At 52.5% G+C, this 21,443-nt stretch overlaps 1 protein-coding gene across 5 annotated transcripts in view; it reads right to left on the bottom strand.

The window, feature by feature from the left end:
* Positions 1 to 7,020: 7,020 nt before the first annotated feature.
* The window catches only part of SLC2A1 (solute carrier family 2 member 1), a 28,511-nt gene continuing 14,088 nt past the window's right edge, over positions 7,021 to 21,443 (bottom strand). For 3 of the 5 annotated variants that reach the window (XM_028160233.2, XM_054720609.1, XM_054720608.1), the window contains exons 3-10: positions 12,165 to 12,325; positions 11,765 to 12,005; positions 11,000 to 11,162; positions 10,722 to 10,909; positions 10,378 to 10,482; positions 9,798 to 9,899; positions 8,474 to 8,677; positions 7,021 to 8,110 (exon numbers count right to left, since the gene is read on the bottom strand). In XM_028160233.2, coding sequence (XP_028016034.1) covers positions 7,910 to 8,110; positions 8,474 to 8,677; positions 9,798 to 9,899; positions 10,378 to 10,482; positions 10,722 to 10,909; positions 11,000 to 11,162; positions 11,765 to 12,005; positions 12,165 to 12,325 — 1,365 coding nt within the window. In that variant the 3' untranslated portion in view covers positions 7,021 to 7,909. Of the gene's footprint in view, positions 8,111 to 8,473; positions 8,678 to 9,797; positions 9,900 to 10,377; positions 10,483 to 10,721; positions 10,910 to 10,999; positions 11,163 to 11,764; positions 12,006 to 12,164; positions 12,326 to 13,095; positions 13,162 to 14,376; positions 14,493 to 21,443 lie in introns of those variants that run through there. The other 2 variants (XM_054720611.1, XM_054720610.1) reach the window with 2 other exon arrangements.

The following is a 21,443-nucleotide window of genomic DNA, read 5'->3' as shown; positions in this document are numbered from 1 at the left end:
TTACTACCTGAAGTATTACTAACTTCAATAAAATATCCCCTTAAACCTAATTATTTTTATATAAATATAAGCAATTTAGAAATAGAATAGTATACTTGAAATTGAACTTATAAGACTTAAATAAAACCAAGGTTTTGAGTGTGTAGAAAAATTTAATATTAATTTAAAGTCCAAAATGCTGTAAATAGTCTTTAAATATATATATATATATATATATATATTTGTATTGGTTTCAGGGAGGGAGAGGGAGAGAGAGATAGAAACATCAATGATGAGAGAGAATCATTGATCGGCTGCCTCCTTCACATCCCCTACTGGGGATCAAGCTCGACACACAGGCATATGCCCTTGACCAGAATCAAACCAGGGACCCTTCAGTCTGCAGGCAGACGCTCTATCCACTGAGCCAAACTGGTTAGAGTATAAATAGTCTTTTGTGCTCACAAATCTGCTCCCAGATAAGAAAAAAAAATCACATGGACACTATTGTTACCTGCATCTAACAGATGAAGAAACTGAAGCTCAGAGAGGTTAAGAAACTAGCAATCAACTCCTGTGCCTGGCTCTGAAGCCTGTGCTCTTAGCCAGTGTGCATGTGGCCTCCTGCTGGACCAACCCCCTGAAAAGCCAAGACTTCAGAACAATCAAATAAAAGGCTTTGAAGTGACTTACTCAGCGGAAGCCAATATGTATAATAAGTTGATTTTATAGCTAAGCAGTCCATCTCAGCTCAAGGAAAGATACTTTATTGGCGCATGTAATGGGAAAGTCTGGCTGCAGGCAGGGTGCTAGACTCAAACCCTGCTTCTCTCTGTCCATCTGTCCTTATTGGTTCCACTCAGACAGACAGTCTTTTCCCTTGTGGGGCAAGATGACCGCAGCTATCTCTCTGGGCTCAAGTACAGCTAAAACATGTGGCTGCCTCTCTCCCAACCGTTCTCACAAGAGCATTGCATCTCATTGACTCTGATCACCTCATGGGCGTATTCTGTACCCAACCACTGTAACTGGAGGAATGTGATGTTTTAACTGCCCCTGCCTGGGGTCCCAGGATGACCCCTAGAGTTCAAGGTGAAGTCAACTCCACCACAAACATATGGGCTGAGAGTAGGGAAGGAGCTGTCGTCCTTGAGAAGCTTGATTGGATCACAGGGAACAAAAACAGCTGTCTACTACAGTGGGAAAATGTGCCTCTCCCACTTGAAGTTCTTGGGAGTACCTCGCTATATCATTCCCATTTACTGCTGACATATACACTTCTACTCTGCCAAACATCACAATACGCTATAACTTAATTGTGTAGCCTTTGTTCTTCCCATTTTGAGAGCAAAGGTATCTGTCTTGCCTTTCTTTGTGTTCCCTTACTTCATTCAAATCTGTGTTCAACGATCACTTTCTTAGGAAGGCCTTCAAATGATCTTATCTAGAACTGACCCACCCACCCAAACTTGCCCCCACAAACCATCATCCTCTATTCTTCAGTTTCCCCTTTTTTCCTCATAACACAAATCACTATCTGATACTTTATTAGACATCTGGTGATGGCTTGTTGGGTTTTCCCCACCAGAATGTAAGCTCCATGAAGGCGAATCTTCGTTTACTGCTGTATCCCCAGCACTGAAAAGACCAGAGCTCCACAGCAGAAAGCAGCTTGTGCTGGGAAACCTGCACCAGGTGGTTTAGGAGATGCCAACTATCAGAGCCAGATGAACTTGCAAAGGGAAGACCCTTATATTAAAAAAAGAAAAGGAAAAGAAAAAAAGCCTGGCAGGCGTGGCTCAGTGGTTGAGTGTCGACCTATGAACCAGGAGGTCATGGTTCAATTCCTGGTCAGGGCACATGCAGGAGGGGGCATGCAGGAGGCAGCCGATCAATGATGCTCTCTCATCATTGATGTTTCTATCTGTCTCCCTTTCCCTTCCTCTCTGAAATCAATTTAAAATATATCTATAATAATAAAGGTGTAATATGCTAATTAGACCAGACAGCTGAACGACCTTCCGGATGTCCTTCCTGACGACCTTCCGGATGAAGCAGGGGCTGCGAGGGCTGAGGCAAGCTGCCGCGGCTGGGAGGGCCAAGCCCCTTACATGAAATTGTGCATCAGGCCTCTGGTATATATAAGGAAGGAAATGGAAGACCCCTCTTTGCCTTCTGCCTGGTAGATTACATGAGACAAGTAACTATTATATTAGCCAGAGACAAGGCAAGAGAGGAGGAAGAGCAAAACATACAAAACAAGACCCAAGTTAAAGAGGAAAGAAGAGCCTGGCAGGTAGCAATGCAGATGGACTTCCTTTTGGAAATCCACCTACAGGCAGTCCTCGGGTTACGTCGGACTCGACGTTGTCATTTCGTGGTTACTTCCCATCTCCCATTTATTTATATAAAAAAAAATTTCCGTCATTTCGACGTATGTACATATGTGCTTTATGTTTTTTATTATTTATTTACCACAAGTAAAGGTCAGGAATTGTTATCTTTCTTTTAATTTTTTTTTAACTGTTTCACTTCATTACTGCTGTGTATGTGCTCCATGTGAGTGACGTAGGTGCTGATGTAGGTGGGTTCTGACTTTCGGTGAAACGGATCACCGATGTAACCCAAGGACCTACTGTATTTCTATTTTGGAAATCCAACTAAATTTTAAAAGAGGGCATACATGATTTTTGGTGTAGTTTTACTTTGTTATTTTGGGGGAAAAGCTCTAAAAGAACTTTAAAAATATGACTCTAGGAAAGATAACAAGGGATGAGTTGGGCAATCACAGAACTTTCCAGCCCTGGGGCCTTAGATGTTTCTGAAATGACACTGAAACTTGGACTTCTATCTGCTAGTGCCTCCTGTAGAATTAAAGCCTTTAGACATCTCTCTCAGCAAAGATAGCTGGTGTGTAATTTTGCAACAAATATACAGTAACTTTTATCTGCTTTTATTTACATATAGTAGGGCAAAGAGAAGAGAAGATGCAATAACTCAAAGACAGGTTTGAATAGATCCCTTTCATGGAACACAACCTGTACTTATTTTATGCAAAATATAAGTGTATAAACAAGGAATAACAGATATGGAGACATCTACTAGCTATCCCATCTGAATTGTATAATAAACCAGTTTATTACATAAGCAGGCACACTAGATAAGATTTCCATTTTCTAGATGAGCAAGTTGGAGCTTTATACTCATTTAACCTAAACAAGCTCATCGGGAAAGATGTCAAAGATATATGTATTGTTGAATTAATAAACTTTTTTTTTTTTTGGGGGGGGGCAGGAAAGTTAAAAGAAAAAAATAAGAAAATGAAAGAGATCCCTGGGAATTCACAGAAATCTTGGGTATGAGGACTAGACTTTCTGAAAGGGGGAAGGGAGAATATAGGGTAACTCCAATTAATACCTGCACTACAAATACATTATCTTATTTCATCTTACTATCACAACACAGCTGAGGAAATTGAAGATCAGAAAGGTGAAGTGACTTACCCAAGGTTATTCAACTAAGTGGCAGAGTAGGAATCTGAAATCAGCTCTATCTGACTCTGGAAACCATGTTCTTTTCAAGATACCACAGAGCTTAGGAGAAAGCTTGGCAAAGAATGTATGTTCTGGTAAGTAACAGTTGAAGGAATGAACAAATGTTTCATAGAGAACATGACAGTTAATTTGGTCTTTTTGAGAGACCAAAGGCAGACCAGGAGAAAGAAGAGCTTGAACAAAAAGTTTTAGAATTAGATGATTAGGAACCATCCAGGGAACACTGAGTAATCAGCATGGCTGGATCTTGGGGTGTTGAAGGAATGTATTAGGAGCTAAGGTCTCCAAAGATCAGAATGTGAAAGATCTTGTCTGCTAGATTAAGGAATTTGGGTTTCACCATGAGACACTGGGGAGCATTAAGCGGTAGAGTAATATGGTCAGACACTGACTTCAGAAAGTCATTGTGGGGTGCAGGGTTACCAAATGGATTTCTTGTAAAAGAAGAGTGATCTCCAAAGCAACCTGCTCTCTGAATCCCTGAGAGGTTGAGGTTAAAACCAGCCCTGACTTAGTTGTTCACACAACAGCCACTAGTAGGCAGCAGTGTCCCAAGAAACCGATGAGCCTGAGCTCCAAGTAGCAGCTTCCCCAGCCAATTCCAGGGACCATGATGGGACATGATCACCTGGTGGGCAGTATGAGTAGGTGGAAGGACAATCTGTGTGGAGGGAACCCCCAAGGCCCATAAGGGAAGGAATACTGGTCTATGGAGGTCAGAGGACAGAGTGACCAATGGCTGGGAGATGGGCGGGGTGGGGTGGGTGGTAGTGGTGAGAGATGAGGCTGCATCTGAGCTAGAAATGGATCATGAATGGCCTTGAATTTCCAGGTTAAGGAATCTGGACATTATCCGAAGGGAACTGGGGACCCAGGGAACATTTTAAGAAGGAGAGGCATGACTACATTTGCATTGTAGAAAGATGATCAAGACTGCAGCATGGAGAATGAGGGAGAAGAGACAGGAGCAGAACAGAGAGGAGGTGCTTCAGTGATTTTGGAAGAGATAAGAGGTCCGTCCACACTAGGGCCAGCAATTGCAATGGATGGAAGGGGAGAGATTGCTAGGAGGCTTAAGAAATTATAATAATAGGATGAGAAAGGGCTCATTAAAAGTGTTGTTATGATGGAGGAGAATTAATATTCTTTCCCTGGTACACAGTCTCAATTGGATTTCCTGCCTAAAACCGCACAGGAAAAACTCAGATTGTGGAACTTCATGGAGTGCAAATTCTAGTTCATGCCTCAGTCCTGACCAGAGTCTGTGGTGGGAACTGGGGACAAAGGAATGACTTCGCAGTTGCCTCCCCAGTCTGGTGGAAGGACAGTGTGGAGAGGGCTTTGATGGGAGAAGTACAGGATGCTATGGGGTCCATCGGGGAAAACGATCCAGAAGGCTTCCAGGGAGAGAAGAGTTTTGAGCCCAGAATAGCAGATAAAGGATCTCACAGAACTTCCCGTGAGCTTAACTAAGCACCGGAAAAGAAAGGGGTCTGCTCCGTGACCCATTTACCCCTTTGTCAGAAACCGTAGGCATCAACTAATGCGCGACAGGCATCCCAGTGAGCTCCTTTCCCCAGGATGCCGGCGCTAAAATAGCAACCGTCGTTCGCTCCTGGAGCAAATGCAACTCCCAGGAGACCGGCGCGCAGCATCCCGGAGGCCCCGGGCGCCCGGAGCAGCCAGGCTGTGATTGGTGGGGCCTGGGGTCCGCCCCCCCTGCGGGCGACGAGAGGAGGCTAACGGGGTGGGTGTGCGACCTCTGAGTGGGGCCTGGACCACAGCTGTTAGGTCTGGGGAGGACGAGGGGTCGGCAGGCCCCGAACCCAAGCCCGCGGGAGCCTGCGGTTCCTGGGAAAGGTGTCCAGGGCAGGAAGCCGCGCCTCCCGAGCCTTGTGGGCGCGGCGGGTCGCTCGGCTCCCGGCGCCTGCGCACTTCCGTCGGGGGAAATGACCAGCTCTCCGCGCGTTGATGCAAACCCAGAGAGGGAGGGAACCTGGGGGTGGGCGGGGCTGGGGTGCGGCCGGGCTCTGCCCAGCTTCTGGGCCTCGGGAGGGCGAGGCGCGTGGGCGCCCAGGAGCCTCGGCCCTGATCACCATCTGCTTTGCATCCTTAAGCTCCTGCCTCTAGCGCGCCCCTCCCACCCCACGTGTTTTTCCATCCTTTGCTAACCGCTGCCAGAGTGCAGCCCTAGGATTTTATGACTCAACTAGAGGCCCCATGCACGAAAATTGTGCAAGAGTAGGCCTTCCTTCCCCTGGCTGGCAGCACCGGATTCCCTCTGGCACCAGGGACCCGGGCTTTCCTCGAAGCCCAGGCTTCATTCAGAAGGTCATCTGAAAGGATGTCCAGTCGAATTAGCATATTACACTTTTATTATTATAGATAGCACCCCTGACTCTGCATTGTCCTCTGGGGCCACCCAGTGAAGGTGACAGAGACAACTCCTTTCAGCGGGTGCGGGGGGAGGGGGGAGGGGAGGTGGGGCAAGTGATAGGGCTTCCCTGTCCTGATTGCTCAGGTTATCTTTACCTAATACACACCTCATAGGCACTCCCAATTACTCCGTACCTGCTTTCCCTTCTTCACCCTTCCTCATAACCCCTCTTCTTGCCAAGATTGTATAGTTTTGCCTGTGTGCAGTTATGAAGGCTTCAACAGGAAATTCTTCCCAGATTTTGTCAGCTGAGCCTCTAGGGACAAATATCCTTGTTTTATTCCATCAATTATTTGAATGCGTGCTGCGTGCCAAGCCCTGCATCTGTAGATCCAGATGAACCAAAGAGACTTCCCATTAACTTGAAACTAGTGGGAAAAATTAGGATTTGTGATAGGGTGGAAGGGGATAGTGCCATAGGAAAGAAACAGAAATGCTCTGGAAATTGGCAGGGGGTCAGGGGGTGGGGGGGCGGTGTGGAGGGAGAGGAGGATCAAGTCTTTAGAACGGATATAAACTGGAACCAGAGGGGGCATTTCCAAGTGAAATTGATGGAAGAAGGCAGCTTAACAGCTAACTGGCCATGCAGTGAACATGATTCACTTTGTGTGTGTGTGTGTTGGGGTGGGGGTGGGGGTGTATGAGGAGGTAGGGGTTGTGCAGTTTAATTGTTAAAAGCAGGGCGTTTAGCATATTTTCCCTGAGACTTCAGGCATATAACCTCTTTGAGCCTGTCAAATGTTGATATAGTACCTACCTCACATTTAAGATAACGCATATCGAGGCCCAAACATCAAGATTCGCACACTGCTATCATGTGTTTTGCATACCAACTAGCATATATGAAGGAAAACGGGGATGCCGCGAATGCCAAGATATTTAAATTTTCTCTGGGTAACAGATCAGCTTCTTGAACATAGAGGGTGTTGATCACAGGTGCTTCAAAGAGTCAAAAAGTCTAAACCAAGTGTAGCAGTTGCAACTGCTTGTTTCTCTGCCACTCCCACCCAAACCTCCCTACCCGTAACCCACAAGTATTTCAAAACCATGTTTCTAAAAACCAGCCATTTATATCTGTTTAGGTAAGTTACAGAGGAAGTATGGTGGTGTATTTACAAGTTGGTTTGTCCAGATATACTATAACTTAGTGTCTGCATTTAATATTGACAACCAAAAAAAATATATAAATATTTCTATCTATACACAGCAGGGCAGGAGCATCCACGTGTTCTTGAGTAGTGAGTTCTGTCTCCCACGGCCCTCCTCTCATGGTGATCGTCTGGCCTTCAGTGCAAAGGAGACTAGAATCTGGCAGCCCAGTCTGGCCCTTCCCCTCTCCTCCCTCCACTCCAGTGCTCCCAACTGGTCTCAGGCAAGGAAAAATTAATGAGTGGTCGGGTAGGAAGAGATGGGAATGGGCGAATCCTAATGGAGCCTGACCCCTAGGGTGGGGAGATTCAGGGCCACACAAGCGAGTGGCCATGGCCACCTCTAGGGGTAGGAGCCTTGTAGTTCATAGTTCGATTAGTGTGTCCTTGGTCATAGGTCCAGCCCTACAAATTAGCTTGGTGAAGAAGGCAAGTGTGTCTAGGCAGGACTTGGTCCCCACCCTCAGGTACTGAGCCATTCAGGGTGGAGCCTGAAGTGTGGGTACAGGAGACTCTGGCTGATACAAAAATAATAATAAAATCAGTAATAAAAAAAATTATAAAATCTGTTGCTTGTCTGAATAGATCTGAGCAACAGTCTTGCTTCTGTTAAAACCCTGGAGGCATTAAAAGTCCTGAATATTCTTCTGGACATCATTGCTGGCGGAAGAAAGGAGCCCCAGGCCCAGCTCTGCTGAGATCTGTCAAAGTGGAAGTCGTGTCCAGCTGCGTGTGCTCTGAGAGATCCTTGGGGCCGCTGGGAACAGGCTGGGCTGGTGGTGTGGGGTTCCTCACACCTGGGAATCAGCTCCCAGGGGGTGGAACAGCTCCTCAGGTGTCTTGTCGCTTTGGCTGGCTCCCCCCTGCCGGAAACCGGAAGCGATCTCATCGAAGGTCTTGCCTTTGGTCTCAGGAACTTTGAAGTAGGTGAAGATGAAGAACAGAATCAGGAGCACCGTGAAGATGATGAAGACGTAGGGACCGCACAGTTGCTGAAAGACACAGACACACTTGGTTGGAGTCCTGACTCTACATTCTAGCTGTAGGACCTTTAATAAGTCACTTTACTCTTAGGCCTCCGATCTGAGAAAGGGAACACCCACCTACAACCCAGGAGTGCTGGGGTGATTAAATGAGAGTCTGCCTGCCTAGAGCGGGCATGAAATAGGCTCCAGGGAACAGGTTCCCATTGCAGAGCAGAATGGAGACAATTCAAAGCCAAGGAAAGAACCCTGGGGCTGAAGTCAGGGTTCTTAGCTGTGTAACCTGGGCTTCTGAGTCTCATTCCAATGGGAACAGCTGGGAGAGCACTTGGCAGGTGAGGAATGGTGTGTAGAGACCATGGGGGTTCTCACCTCCACATACTGGAAGCACATGCCCACAATGAAATTTGAGGTCCAGTTGGAGAAACCGGCAACAGCAAAGGCAGCCGGGCGAGGACCCTGGCTGAAGAGTTCGGCTACAATGAACCATGGGATGGGGCCAGGACCAACTTCAAAGAAGGCGACAAAGCCAAAGATGGCCACGATACTCAGATAGGACATCTGGGGCACCTGCTCCTGTTGAGAGAGAGAGAGAGGAGGAAAGTTAGATTGGAGCCTCAGGACAAACTGCAGAGGCGGGCGGGGCTGGACAGCAGGAGGCCTGGGGCTGATCCTGGATTTGCAGAGTGAGTTAAGTACCCTGCCTTGGGGCTCAGTTTCCTCACTGGAACAAAATGACTTACGCCCTGCATGGTGGTTGTGAGCTCATCTCTCCTCTGGGAATGGTCATGGTTGTGCATGCAGGAGTGCTAAGAAGAGATCCCTGTGGTCTTGCTCTGGGTGCAAGCCAGTCTGCTTGTGGCAGGAGGAGGTGGAAGGACATTTCTGTAGTGGGTGTCAGAAGCCTTGCAAGGCACCCAGCTCAAGGCCGGCACAGCATAGGCCTCAGACATGTGGTTCTATATGTAATCATTCCCACCTCGAGGAGGCCACAGAAGAGGTTATGGGTTTTGGCTCAGAACCCAGATCTGCCACGCATCGCTGTGTGCCGGACCGCTTAGGAATCATGGGACTTTCTAAGTCTTGGTCCCGCTGTAAAACTGGCGTACTGGCGCTTTCCTTGTGCAGAGGTTGGACAAATGAGCGTTCGAGTATGTGAAGTGCCTGGCACAAGTTATCACAGGGGTTCAGTCAAGGGCATGTGGCCAGCAGACCCGAGGTCAATGCCTGACTTTGTCCTTCATCTGCTGCATCACTAACCTCACTGGGACTAGGTTTCCTCACCTGTAAAATGGGACTGACTACTGACTGAACTACCCTGAGTTGTGAGAACTGAGTGAGATCAGGCATGTGTCTACACCTCTGGTGAGGAGGGCAATGCCTTCTAGGACTGTTCTAAAGATGAACTGAGGCTACAGATGAAGACACTTAAAGGGATAGCCTTGGGCAAAGCAACTCGCGGGGAGAGGGAACTTGGGGTCTGCGGCTGGAGTGCTGTGGTGAGACAGCTCTGTGCAGGGAGGAGCCAGCTCAGGGCAGGATATGAGTGGGTAGAGTGCAGAACTGGGGAGATCAGCAACCCCAGCCTCTGGTGCCGATGGCCAGGCTGGGGCTGAGGTAGGCACTTTGGGATCAGAAGCCCCTGTGAGCTCTGTACCCACCCCTGCCACCTTGCCCCCACAGTGTGGCAACTCACTAGTAATGCCAGCGCGATGGTCATGAGCACGGCACAGCCCGCCATGCCAGCCAGGCCAATGAGGTGCAGCGTCCGCCGGCCAGCTCGTTCCACCACAAACAGCTGTGGGCAGAGAGAATGTCAGTGCCCCCGCCACCACATGGTGCCACTCTGAACCCCCCACCCAGAGGTTCGCCCCAAGAGTGGGAAAGCCACGTGGCACTGCAGAGACCAAGGGAAGATGGTATCACCTCCTCCCGGGGACTCGGCGTGGGGGCCACACAGGGAGTGAGGGAAGGGAGGCTGGCCCGAAAGCCCGACAGCAGCAAAGGGGCTGAGAGCTGGCCCTGGAGAGCCAGAGAGCTGAGCACCCTGACCGTGACCGTGGGCAAGCATCACTTTTCTCTGAGCATCAGTGTCATCAGCTGTTTGATATGAGTAATGAGCTTGACGAGTTGAGGATGAAACGACAAAGCACTCAGGGAGCACATGACACATGCCTGGCTCGCAGTCAACGCTGCCATTCAGTCACGAGGCCCAGAAGCACTAAGCTGGACCCTGGCTGCTGACCGGGGGCGGGCGAGGATGGGCACAGACTCACCGACACGACCGTGAAGGCGGTGTTGACGATGCCGGTGCCGATGGTGGCATACACAGGCTGCTTCACGCCCGATTTCTCGAAGATTCCCGTGGAATAATAGAAGACCTAGGGACAGAGAAGTCATTGGTGCCGGGCCGGGCGCTGTGGCCTCTCCCGTCTCTGGCCTGGGGGGTACAGGCCACAGGGTGAGCACAGGGTGAAGGGGACGCTGCCCCAGTTTGGTGATAAGGAAAGCCCCGTTGGCAGGGGCTTGTTTGTTATCTGAAGTCTGGGCTCCGTTCACAGCATGTACTTGACCACAGGGTTTGGCTGGGGCCATAGGGAGGTGGGTGCGGGGCACTCACAGCGTTGATGCCCGACAGCTGCTGGGACAGCTGCAGCACCACGGCGATGAGGATGGGCTGGCGGTAGAGGGGCGAGCGGAACAGCTCCGGGATGGTGACCTTCTTCTCCCGCATCATCTGCCGACCCTCCTCCTTCATCTCCTGCAGGTCTCGGGTCACGTCTGCCATTCCGCGCAGCTTCTTCAGCACTGGAGGGAGCGGAGGGAAGGCGGGGGAGGCTCAGAGCAGGAAGAAGGCCAGGGCGGGGGATGGGGAGGAGGGCAGGGCCCTGCCCTCACCACTCTTGGCTCTGTTCTCCTCATTGCGGTTGATGAGCAGGAAGCGGGGGCTCTCGGGGCAGAAGGGCAGCATGATGCACTGCACCAAGGCTGGGACGAAGATGATGCTCAGCAGCAGGGGCCACAGCTCCTTGTTGCCCAGGATGGAGTCCAGGCCGAACACCTGGGGAAGCAGGGTCGGAGGAAGCGGCTGTGAGCACTCCCGCCCTGGCCCCACCACCAGCCCCCCGCACCCAGGGGCCTTGGCCGGCTTTGTGTCCGCCGCTGCTTTAGGGAAAGGGCGCCGGCTCTGAGGCTCTGCCACTAATGTGAGGCTTCGAGTTCTCTGACCTCAATTCCCTCATTTGGAGGAAAGCAGGACCTGCTTCCCGGCATCAGTGAGAGGGCAAATGGCACAGGGAATGGGGCTGCCACTCGTCCACAGGCCTTTCAGGCACGGGAACAGGAAAGCCCTAGAGAGGGGTAGTGTAGTGAAGACATGGAGGCCTGCAGCCATGACAGAGCCCGGCAAGGCGAGCACCCTCCGTGCCTGAGGCTGGATCCCCAGGTGAGGACAGAGGCTGAGCGAGCGGGGATGGACTTGCTCTCCTGCCAGAGGCCCACGGGGGAACCATGAGTGGTGGCGTGTCCTCTGGGACCTGTGCTAGGCTGTCCCATGAGGCAGGGCTGTGGAAGGTGGGGTGAGAGGTCTAGTCAGGTGCTGTCTGGACACACTTTCAAGAGCCACTGGAGCTGTGGGGTGGGGGCCGAGCCGGCCCCACTCACCTGGGCGATGAGGATGCCAATAACGATGCCCAGCTGGTGCAGGGTGCCCAGCGCCCCTCGAAGGGCCGTTGGGGACACCTCCCCCACGTACATGGGCACGAAGCCCGTGGTCAGGCCGCAGTACACACCAATGATGAAGCGGCCCAGGATCAGCATCTCAAAGGACTTGCCCAGTTTCGAGAAGCCCATGAGCACAGCGGACATGAAGGCCAGCAGATTTATCATCAGCATCGAGTTCCGCCTGGGGGTTGGGAGGGTCATAGGTCAGGTGGGTCCTTTGATCCCCCCGATTGCCCAAGGACTGGGTCATAGGGAATATCCTGGAATAGGCAGGGACATCTCCCCCAACCCCCACCCCCATCTGGGACACCCTGGGCAGGGCCAGGACCCCTCTGCTCACCGGCCAAAGCGGTTAACAAAAAGGCCCACTGAGAAGGAGCCGATCATGCCCCCTACGGAGAAGATGGCCACGGAGAGGGACCAGAGCGTGGTGAGCGTGGTGGGCAGGATGTTCTCCCCATAGCGGCGGAACCACGTCTGGTTGTAGAACTCCTCAATCACCTGCAGGGGGAGAAGCAGCCTGGTGGGCAAGGCCAGGACCCAGTGGTTCTTTCCCCTGGCACTTGCCCCTCAAGGATGGCCATTTTACTACAGGATGCTGGAGAGGGCCCAGTACCTGGCCAGGCCCCAAATACACTGCATTTTCTTTTCTTTTTTTTTTAATGTTTTTATTGATTTTTAGAGAGAGAGGAAGGAAGAAGAACAGACAGACCATCGATGAGAGAGAAACATCATTGATTGGCTGCCTCCTGAACGCCCCTCCGCCCCCCAATTGGGGATCTAGCCTGCAACCTGGGCATGAACCAATGACCTCTTGGTTCATGGGCTGAGCTCAACCACTGTCACAACGGCCAGGTCTACTGCATGCTCTTGAGCCAAGTCCCTCCCCATTTGCGGGGCTGAGTTTCCCAGGTGAGAAACAAGGGGCTGGGCTCCACCCCCCGCTCTCCTACTCCCGGGCGTGGTGTCCCGTGCCCTGTGGGGTTGTGCATGTTCAGCAGGACCTGCTGGGGACGATGGCAGATGCCCAGTGGAGGAAGTTCAGGCATAGAGCGGGGCGATGAGAGCAAGTACTCCTTCCCCCTTGCCCCTTTCTCCTCAAGGTACCTAAGGCCCCAGCTCCTGTCACCAGGTCCTCTCCCAGCCCCCCTGCTGGGGAGGAAATGCAGCTGGCCAGACAGGTTCTGCCATTCCAGAGGCCCGGCTCACTGGCTCTGCACTCAGGGCCCGGTGTGCCCGACCTGCACACAAGCCAAGCTCATGAGACTCACCCTGCCGCTCTTTTGTCTCCCAGCTCCTTGTGGCTGGGCTGGAAGTCCCATCTTGAAGGCCCTATGGCCTCCTCCCCTCTCCCAGGTGCCCAGCTGGGAGACACAGGAAAGGCTAGGACGAGGAAGTAGTTCTAGGAACTGCAGCCATCTGTCCTAGCACAGGCCTGCCCGCCAGCCCTGTCCCTCCTCAGGGGAGGGCCTGGCCAGATCCCAGGAATGTGACAGGCAGGAGGTACCGGTTATGCCTGAGCACACTCTCTCTCTAACTCCAGGACACGCAGACACACACCTAGGGCCACGGGACTGGCCAGACCTCCCCAGCCACATGTGCAGCTGGGCTCAGGCCCAATGTACCCAGAAGCAGCTTCCTGTGCACACAGATCTCACACACATATTCATGCCCACGTCACCTGAACATTCCTGGCATCAGCCAGTCACAAACCTGCATGCCCCTCCTCCCCTCACCACTTGCAGCTCAAACAACTCCATGCCCATCCCAGCACCCTTCACTGCATCATGCTGCAAGTTCATGCACACGCAGCAGATGCATCTCTTATACACCCTCCACTGGCCCTGCCCTTGACCTCCCTCACCCTCCCAAGTCCCAGGGGGCTAGCAGAAGAGGAGGGTGTGGTTAGGCACAATTGCCAAAGGGGAAACGGAGGCCTACAGTCCCAGGAATGCCATTGAGTATGCTGGGCCTGGCCCTGAGGTTCCAGTGGATCCTTGGCCACTAGCCATTTTTTTTCTGCCCTGCTGCCATTATCTGTGTCAGGTGTGGAGACACCTGGCAGGCTGGGCTCTAGGGAGTTAGGATAGGGGACATGGGGAGTGGGGGGAGGGGAGAGGCAGCTTCAATGATCTACGTATTTATCCCAGGGAAGCCGGACAGTACAGGGTTAGGGACCTAGACACAAGTGCAGTCCCAGCTCTGTCCTTATCTCCAGCGTGATCAAGGACTAACGATCTCATCTCAAATGACAACATTGGAAATACCTACTTTGTAGCGCTGTAGGAAATTAATGCAGTTTCCTTACGGTGCTTACATGGTACCTGGCACCATCCCTGAGCCAAGGGACCCCTCCACGTTCCAGTACTGACCCGAGGGAAGTGCAGACCATTGACAAAGTCTAACAAAGCCTGCATTCCACAACTCAAATCAGGGCTCCTGCCAGCTATCAGTCCAACCTCCCACCTACCCATGCCTCTACCTTAGCCCTGCGCACCACGTCCCCACCCCCGAGGTGACTCTGCCGGGAGGGAGGGCCCACCCTGCCTTACCACACTAAAACCTTTTGAGATCCAGCTCAAGGGATCCCAGAAGTCTGTCCTCCCGGAGGACAGGGGCCTCAGTGGATTCACACCAGGGCCTCTCCCAGAGCTGGTGCCAGGGACGCCTGTGAGTGAAGGAAGGAGTCAATGAAGAGAGGGCCTTAGGCTCTCCTTCTGGAAACCCCTGCTTCTTCTGAGGGCAGAGAGAGGGCGGGTTTCAACACACAGAACAGACCAGAACAGAGTGCCTGTGTTCTTCCAGGGACAAAGCCACCCCGGAGGAGGGCTGGCCAGGAACAGGAATGCCCCACTGATCAGCCCGGAGGAGAACAAGCTGTCCTGGATGGGGGTGCTGTCCAGATAAACGACACGCCTCTGAGGCCCCCAACTCTCCTGACCTGTCATCTGGGGGAAGCCCTTCTCCCTCCTGTCACTCTCTCTGCTGCCCTCAGCAACCAGACCTCTAAACTGGGAGAGGCGCTGTGCCTGCCGCACCTCTCAGAATCTTCCTGTGGTTCCGATGCTTGAGCACAGAACTCCCCACACCATCGTTTTAGATTCTGCCAAGAAGTCAGCAAATGGAACTTGTTTGAATTGTGCACAAAGAGTCAACAGGTAAGGGCTGAGTAAGGACTTACTACCTAAAATGAGCTGAAGGATACAGGCTGAGGTGTCTGTTTGGGCATTTCAGGTCTGTAAACCTCTTCTTGGGGCTGGCCGGAGATGTTGAGGACCATGTGCAAGTGAGGTGTTACTGGACCCCCTCCCCCCACCCCCAGTTAAGTCTCCTGCTTGTAGTGGCAAGTCAGAGGGACCAAACCTCATGCAGGACTGGCTCCTCTACGGCTCATGGGCCCCTCTGCTACTCAGGCTACTTTATGGGGTTGAGAAAAGGTGAGCAGCCCAGCCCTCCACCTTGGCCCCAGGTTCATCCTCTCTCCCCGCAGCAGCACTTGCTGGCCAAGCTGAGGCTGTGCAGTGGAGTCCTGCCTCTTGATCTGAGACCTGCTATTTCTGGGAAGAAGCTATGCCCTGTTTTCCATTCCTGCTGCCGGTGTGGGGGCTGTGTGTCCTCTGGCCCCTGCGGGTCCATGCCCCACGTGGTGCTCAAAGCTGGCTCTGGCCCAGGAAAGGCAGGGAGATCCCTGGAGAGTCAGAAGAATGAGAGAGGTCCTGGGATCACTGCTTCCATCCAGTTACTGCCCTCAGCACCCACCCTTGCAGCGGGTGGGTATCCCGAAGGGAAGAAGAACCTACTTCCTACCCCCCTAAAAGAATCCCACAGATCCAATCTCCATAACATGTTTACTGGCAACATCCTTGGCCCGGCTCATGTTTGAGGAGAGGCCTGGCACAGGCTTCTTCTGAACATGCCACCTCATGTGCTCTCATCCCACGTGCTCGTCACAAGCCTGGCAGACAACCTGGATCCTGCCATGCCCTCCATCGAACCAATCACCAGCTCCTGTCAGTTCTGCACTTGCCCCTCAAGGATGGTCCTACTCTCTACTCACGCAACATCTGCCCTGGGTCTCTCCTGGATTCTGCTCCTGACTCCTCCCATCCACTGAAGCCAGAGTCCTCTTCTCATAATTACTCCCCAACATGGCAGGCGGAGCCCTGCCCATCCAATGCCCAGGCTCAGCTGTCCCTCTTCTCCTCCACTCCCTTACAGCTCATTCCCAACCTCTGCACCCTGCCAAGGGTCTGTGCGAGTACATGCATTCTGGGGAGAAAAGGAGGGTCCTTTGAGGGGGGACTGTCAGGAGTTGGGGCTATTAGAGATCTCTGTCCAATTGTTCCCTCATTGAACTAGAGTGGCCCACTCAGTGACACTGTAGGGGCCAACATGGAGAAGTGGGTTGGCTCTGGGCAGGTGAGATCCCTTGGTTTCCAGTTAAAAGCTGTTTCTCACCCTAGCAGTTCTCCAGGGTAAATAAGCATGGGGTGGGGGAGGGAGGCTTGCGTCATGTCTGACTCGTTGGGAATTATCCTCTCCTGCCCCCACACCCAAGCAACTGTGGGTGATGGACCACATGTCTGCTGTCTACAGAGGAAGTTCTGACTTCCTCCCTGCCCTGGCATGAGGTGGAGGACACTGCCTGGCACACAGAATAAGCTGTTACTTGCATCACCGCTAGTCTCTGAGGACCCACCACTTTCAGAGGTTTGCCACTTGCAAACTGCAGGAAGACGAAGCATTACCCTTAGGAATGTATACTGTAGGCAAGAACCCGAAGGAAAGCTCTAGCCTCAGACTCTCCTGGTGTACAGAGCCAGCCCAGGAGAAAAAGACAGCTTTCAAGGCTTTACAGGACGTGTTTACTCACCTGGCAGGCAGTGAGTTCCCTTACAGCGGGAAGCATACACGTCACAGTTTAGAGCAGGGTTGGTAAACATTTTATGTAAAAGGCTAGATAGGAAATATTAGGGTCTGCAGACCACATATGGCCCCTGTTGCTTCCTTTTCTCCTCCCCCACCCCTAATCATTTAAAAACGTAAATTAAAAACACTCTTAACTCATGGGCCATACAAACAGGCTGCTGGCTGAATGTGGCCTTCTTGCCAACCTTGATCTAGAACTCTAGACGACTACCAATAGAAGGGGTATGTGTTTTGGAACCTCTGGCTGTCTCACCATCCTTCCCTGCAGACATCCCTCTAGCTCAGGAGGCCTGCGTCTTCTAGATCATGCTGAGAGAGACTCAGAGCTCCCTCTCAACCTTCTCTTCTCTCTCGGAGATATTACTGTGGGGATGAAGGGGTTAATCAGCCAGCCAAGCTTGGAGCTCCAGTTAGGAGAAGGGCCAGCTCCTTCAATTTAGTCCCTCAGTCTGAATTTGACCCCTACTTCCTGTTCTCCCTTTCTCTCCCCCCCCCCACATCCCCACAGCTGGAGCTGCACCCCATCCTCAACCCGGAGCTTATGTCTCTATAGCAACTCGCAGCCACACCCCAGGGCCAGCTGGCAGTTCAGAGCCAGAGGCTACAGGTGGGGCTGGACAGAGAACCCTGCCCCTTGCGTCCCCTGGGCCGCAGATGGAGCTAGAAGCTGGGCCCCACCCAGCAGCAGCGGCCTGGACCACCCAGGCTGCTTCTCAGGAAGCGCCCAGACTTGGCTTCTCTCCAAACCCAGCCAGGCCTTGGCTCTGGCCTCCTCGCGGGTGCCTGGCCTCTGGGGTCTCCCCTGCAGACAGCGTTTCTTCACTCAGGATGAATGAAGTGTCTCCTCCGCCCACACAACTCCCCCCTGCTCCCGGGGTACCCCACACCTCTGCATTTTCCTTTGTGCTGCTGCTCTGCCTTCTCCCTGGGGAGCTGCTAACCATCTTTCAGAAAAGGCACCAACACTCTCCTGGAAAGCCTTCCTGGTAACCGCCCTCCTTCTGTCTCTGTGGTTCTCAAACAGAGGGCATCTGGCAATGTGCAGAGCCATTTCTGGTTGTCACACTGGTGGCTTACTACTGGCACCGAGTGGGCACAGGTCAGGGGTGCTGCCAGACATCCTACAATGCACGGGGCCCCCAATGTCTAGTGTTGAGAAAACCCTGCTCTATGGCCCCTCCCCCCCCCCTTCTCTGCTCCCACTGGCCGGTCCACATTTCCATTACTGCCCCGAGGAAGTCACTACAAGGTACTATGTGCTCCCTCTAGACTAAATGTCAACACGAGCACCGTCTGATTCATCTGTGTCGCTGGGGCTCGGCAGAGGCTGGGGGTAGGAAGAGCTGTCGCATGATATAGCCGGGACAGGGTGTAATAACGTAAGAAATTGTGTAAACTGTTGAAATGTCTGCATGTGACTCAGCCTGACTGGGCTTGGAAGTCAGAGCAGGAGGGACCAGCTGGGTAGCAGCTGGAGGTGTGTGAACGGGTGTTTCGGAGCTCAATGAACTATAGTATAACGGCCGGGGCTTCTACAGTGGTCAAGGATGCGGACTGGAGCCAGACTCCTTGGATTCAAATCCCAGCTCTGCCTCTTACTACCTGTGTGTCCTTGGGTTAACTGCTTAACATCTCTGTGCTCCAGTTTCTTATAACGGAGGGATTATAGTGCCTACCTAATGGGGTGATGGAAAGAAACAATTGCATTAGGATTTCTAAAGCACTGAGAACAATGCCTGACACACAGGAAGCAGGGAAGCGGCTGTGTTAGTGGAGAAGGGGGAAGGGGAGAGGGGAGAGGGGAGCCAGGACTCTTTGGATCTAGGCACAGGTAAGGAGAGGCGCAGCCTGTGGGGGCAGAGGGCTGGGGCTGGGACACTTTCCCTCACCAAGTCACCCGGGTGAGGCAGACCTTGCTGGCTCTCCAGGTCAAGCTCCTCCTTTGTCAAACAAGGAGGGGCAGCCCAACTGTGTGTTTTCTGGGGATACCTCATTCTTAGACGTGCCTGACGCTGTCCCTTGGCCAGGAACTCATGGTTTCTAAATGGCCGTTAGTCATTCCTCTTGGCAGCTCAGCCACATGCGGAGGGGAGAGGCAGTTTCTCCACCCAGTCCGATGCCCTTGTTCATTTATTCGCTCTGTGGCTGGGCTCACCTCCCCGCCCCCCCCTCCCCTTTCTCCCCCAGGAGACAGGAGGCCTGGCACGGAGGAGTCACGGCGATGCAACGTGGGGCAGCGGAGGGTCAAGGAGGTATGAGGCCTGGAGTCCACCTCAGGCTCAGCCTCTCTCCCCCGGGCCAGGTGACCTCACCTAGCCTTGGTTTCCTACCTTACAGCCTCCGTCCCACCCACCTTGGGAAGCTGCTGTGAGGAGATAATTTATGGGGAGTTGCTTTGTAAACATTTAAAATGATATTATGGTTAATTAACCACTTCCAGGAGGAAGCCCTCTGGGGCTGTTTTATGGAGGAGCCTGAGCTTCTGATGACTGAGAGCAGCCCGGCATCCTTACCACCAGCGGTAGTCCTCCTGGGCAGACAGCCCCGCGCAGTTTCCTAAGAGAAGGTCCCAACAGACCGGGCAGTCGGCCTGACCGTGCCGGCGGTTAGCTATTCCGCATTAGGGACACACTTCGGGCCGCTGCGTCTCCGCACAAGCCGTCCCCACGCCTGGGACACCCTCCCCGTGGGACTGACTCACCGTTTAAGGTTTAAGGCAGGGGTGGGGAAAGGGCAGGATAAGGCCCAAGAAATCATTTGGTCTGACCCTGCCAAGGCATTGGGGGTGACAGTTCATTAAATGTTCGACCAAATACAGCAGGCTCATTTTTAAGCTGATAATGTTGTATGGCCTGCAAATGATGTTATAAATATCCAAATGGCCCTTGGCTGAAAAAAGGTTCCCCCCCCTGCTTTAAGGTCTAGAGCAGCTGCCAAGTCCTTCGAGAAACCCTTCCTGTCTCTCCCACCCCCACACCCCAGCATCAGTCATTCCTTCCTCTTTGCTCCCGTATACCTTGAAGCCCTCTTAATTATACTGGCTTTTCCCAAAGAAGAATCTCCCCGCCCCCTGGGAGGCTGAGTCTTTGGAAGGCGGGGGCAGAGTCCTGCTCAGACCATGTTCAGGCAGCTGCCCGAGGGACCAGGATGTGCCCACAACTCTGTCCCTCTTGTTTAGGACACTACCTGGCACAGAACCTATTGAATGAAGTTGCAGAATCCCCGTGCCCAGCCTGCTCTGAGCTGCGCCTTCATCTCTCACTCGTGTCGTACTCTCCCGTCTTCGGGTGTTAAACTTATCCCTTCTAATCTGCCTCTGGTTGGGGAACAGCGGCCAGGCTTGTGAGAAGTGTTTGTCAAGTGCAAGAGTAAATAGATGGAGCGCCCGAGTGCGCACCCCAGGAAGTGCCGCTCGGTTCAGGGTGTGTGTTATCAATTTCCACCACTCAGGTCCCTGGCTCCGGTCCTCAGAGGCTGGCTTCTTCAGTGACCTTTGGACAGGTGCCCACAAACGCACTGTTTATAGGCTCAGCTGGGCCCTCGGTGCTGCCCACCTGGCCTTCTAGACGCCCTGGCCAGCTGCCCCACCTGTCTTCCACAGCAGGTCTCACCTTCCACCTATTTCCGATTAGACCGGAGGCCCCAAGCACTGGAGAACTTTGCTCTGGATTTGTCCACATCCGCAACCTCGGAAGTATTAGTCCCTCCGGCCAGAAGCAGCCCCTCGGCCTCTGCTCCACCGTCTTCCCCCTGGAGGAGCTCCTCCCCACTCCTCCTCACCCTCTTCTCCTCTGCTGACTCCTTACATGTTTAAAAATGAAGTCTTGCCCTAGCCAGTTTGGCTCAGTGGATAGAGTGTCAGCCTGTGGACCAAAGGGTCCTGGGTTTGATTCCAGTCAAGGGCATATACTTTCGTTACAGGCTCCTCCTGGCCTGGGCCCTGGTTGGGGCTCGTGCAGGAGGCAACCAATTGATGTGTTTCTCTCACATCGATATTTCTCCCTGTCTTTCCCTCTCTCTAAAAATCAATGGCAAAATATCCTTGGGTAAAGATTAAAATGATAATAATGCCGAAACCGGTTTGGCTCAGTGGATAGAGCGTCGGTCTGCGGACTGAAAGGTCCCAGGTTCGATTCCGGTCAAGGGCATGTACATTGGTTGCGGGCACGTCCCCAGTGGGGGATGTGCAGGAGGCAGCTGGTCGATGTATCTCTCTCATCGATGTTTCTAACTCTCTATCCTTCTCCCTTTCTCTCTGTAAAAAATCAATAAAATATATTTAAAAAATGATAATAATAATAAAATAAAATGAAGTCTTTGTATTTCTTTAAAAAAATATTTTTATTGCTTTCAGAGAGGAAGGGAGAGGGAGAGAGATAGAAACATCAATGATGAGAGAATCATCGATTGGCTGCCTTCCCACTGGGGATTGAGTCCGAAACCTGGGCATGTGCCCTTGATTGGAATCAAACCCAGGACCCTTCAGTCCGCAGGCCAACACTCTATCCACTGAGCCAAACCAGCTAGGGCTGAAGTCTTTATATTAAAAAAAAAAACACACAAAAGCTTAGCCAGGTGGCCCCTCTAGCTAATACCCCTCTTCTCCCTTCTCCTCCACATCTCTACTCTTTCCCACTTCCCCTCTCTCTTTAACTGGCCGCAGGGAGGTTTCTACTCACATGGCTCCCCC

This window comes from Eptesicus fuscus, chromosome 9 (assembly GCF_027574615.1).
Source record: "Eptesicus fuscus isolate TK198812 chromosome 9, DD_ASM_mEF_20220401, whole genome shotgun sequence".
NCBI lineage: Eukaryota > Metazoa > Chordata > Mammalia > Chiroptera > Vespertilionidae > Eptesicus > Eptesicus fuscus.
The sequence above is the reverse complement of the archived record's forward strand: the minus strand, read 5'-3'. Positions and strand labels throughout refer to the sequence as shown.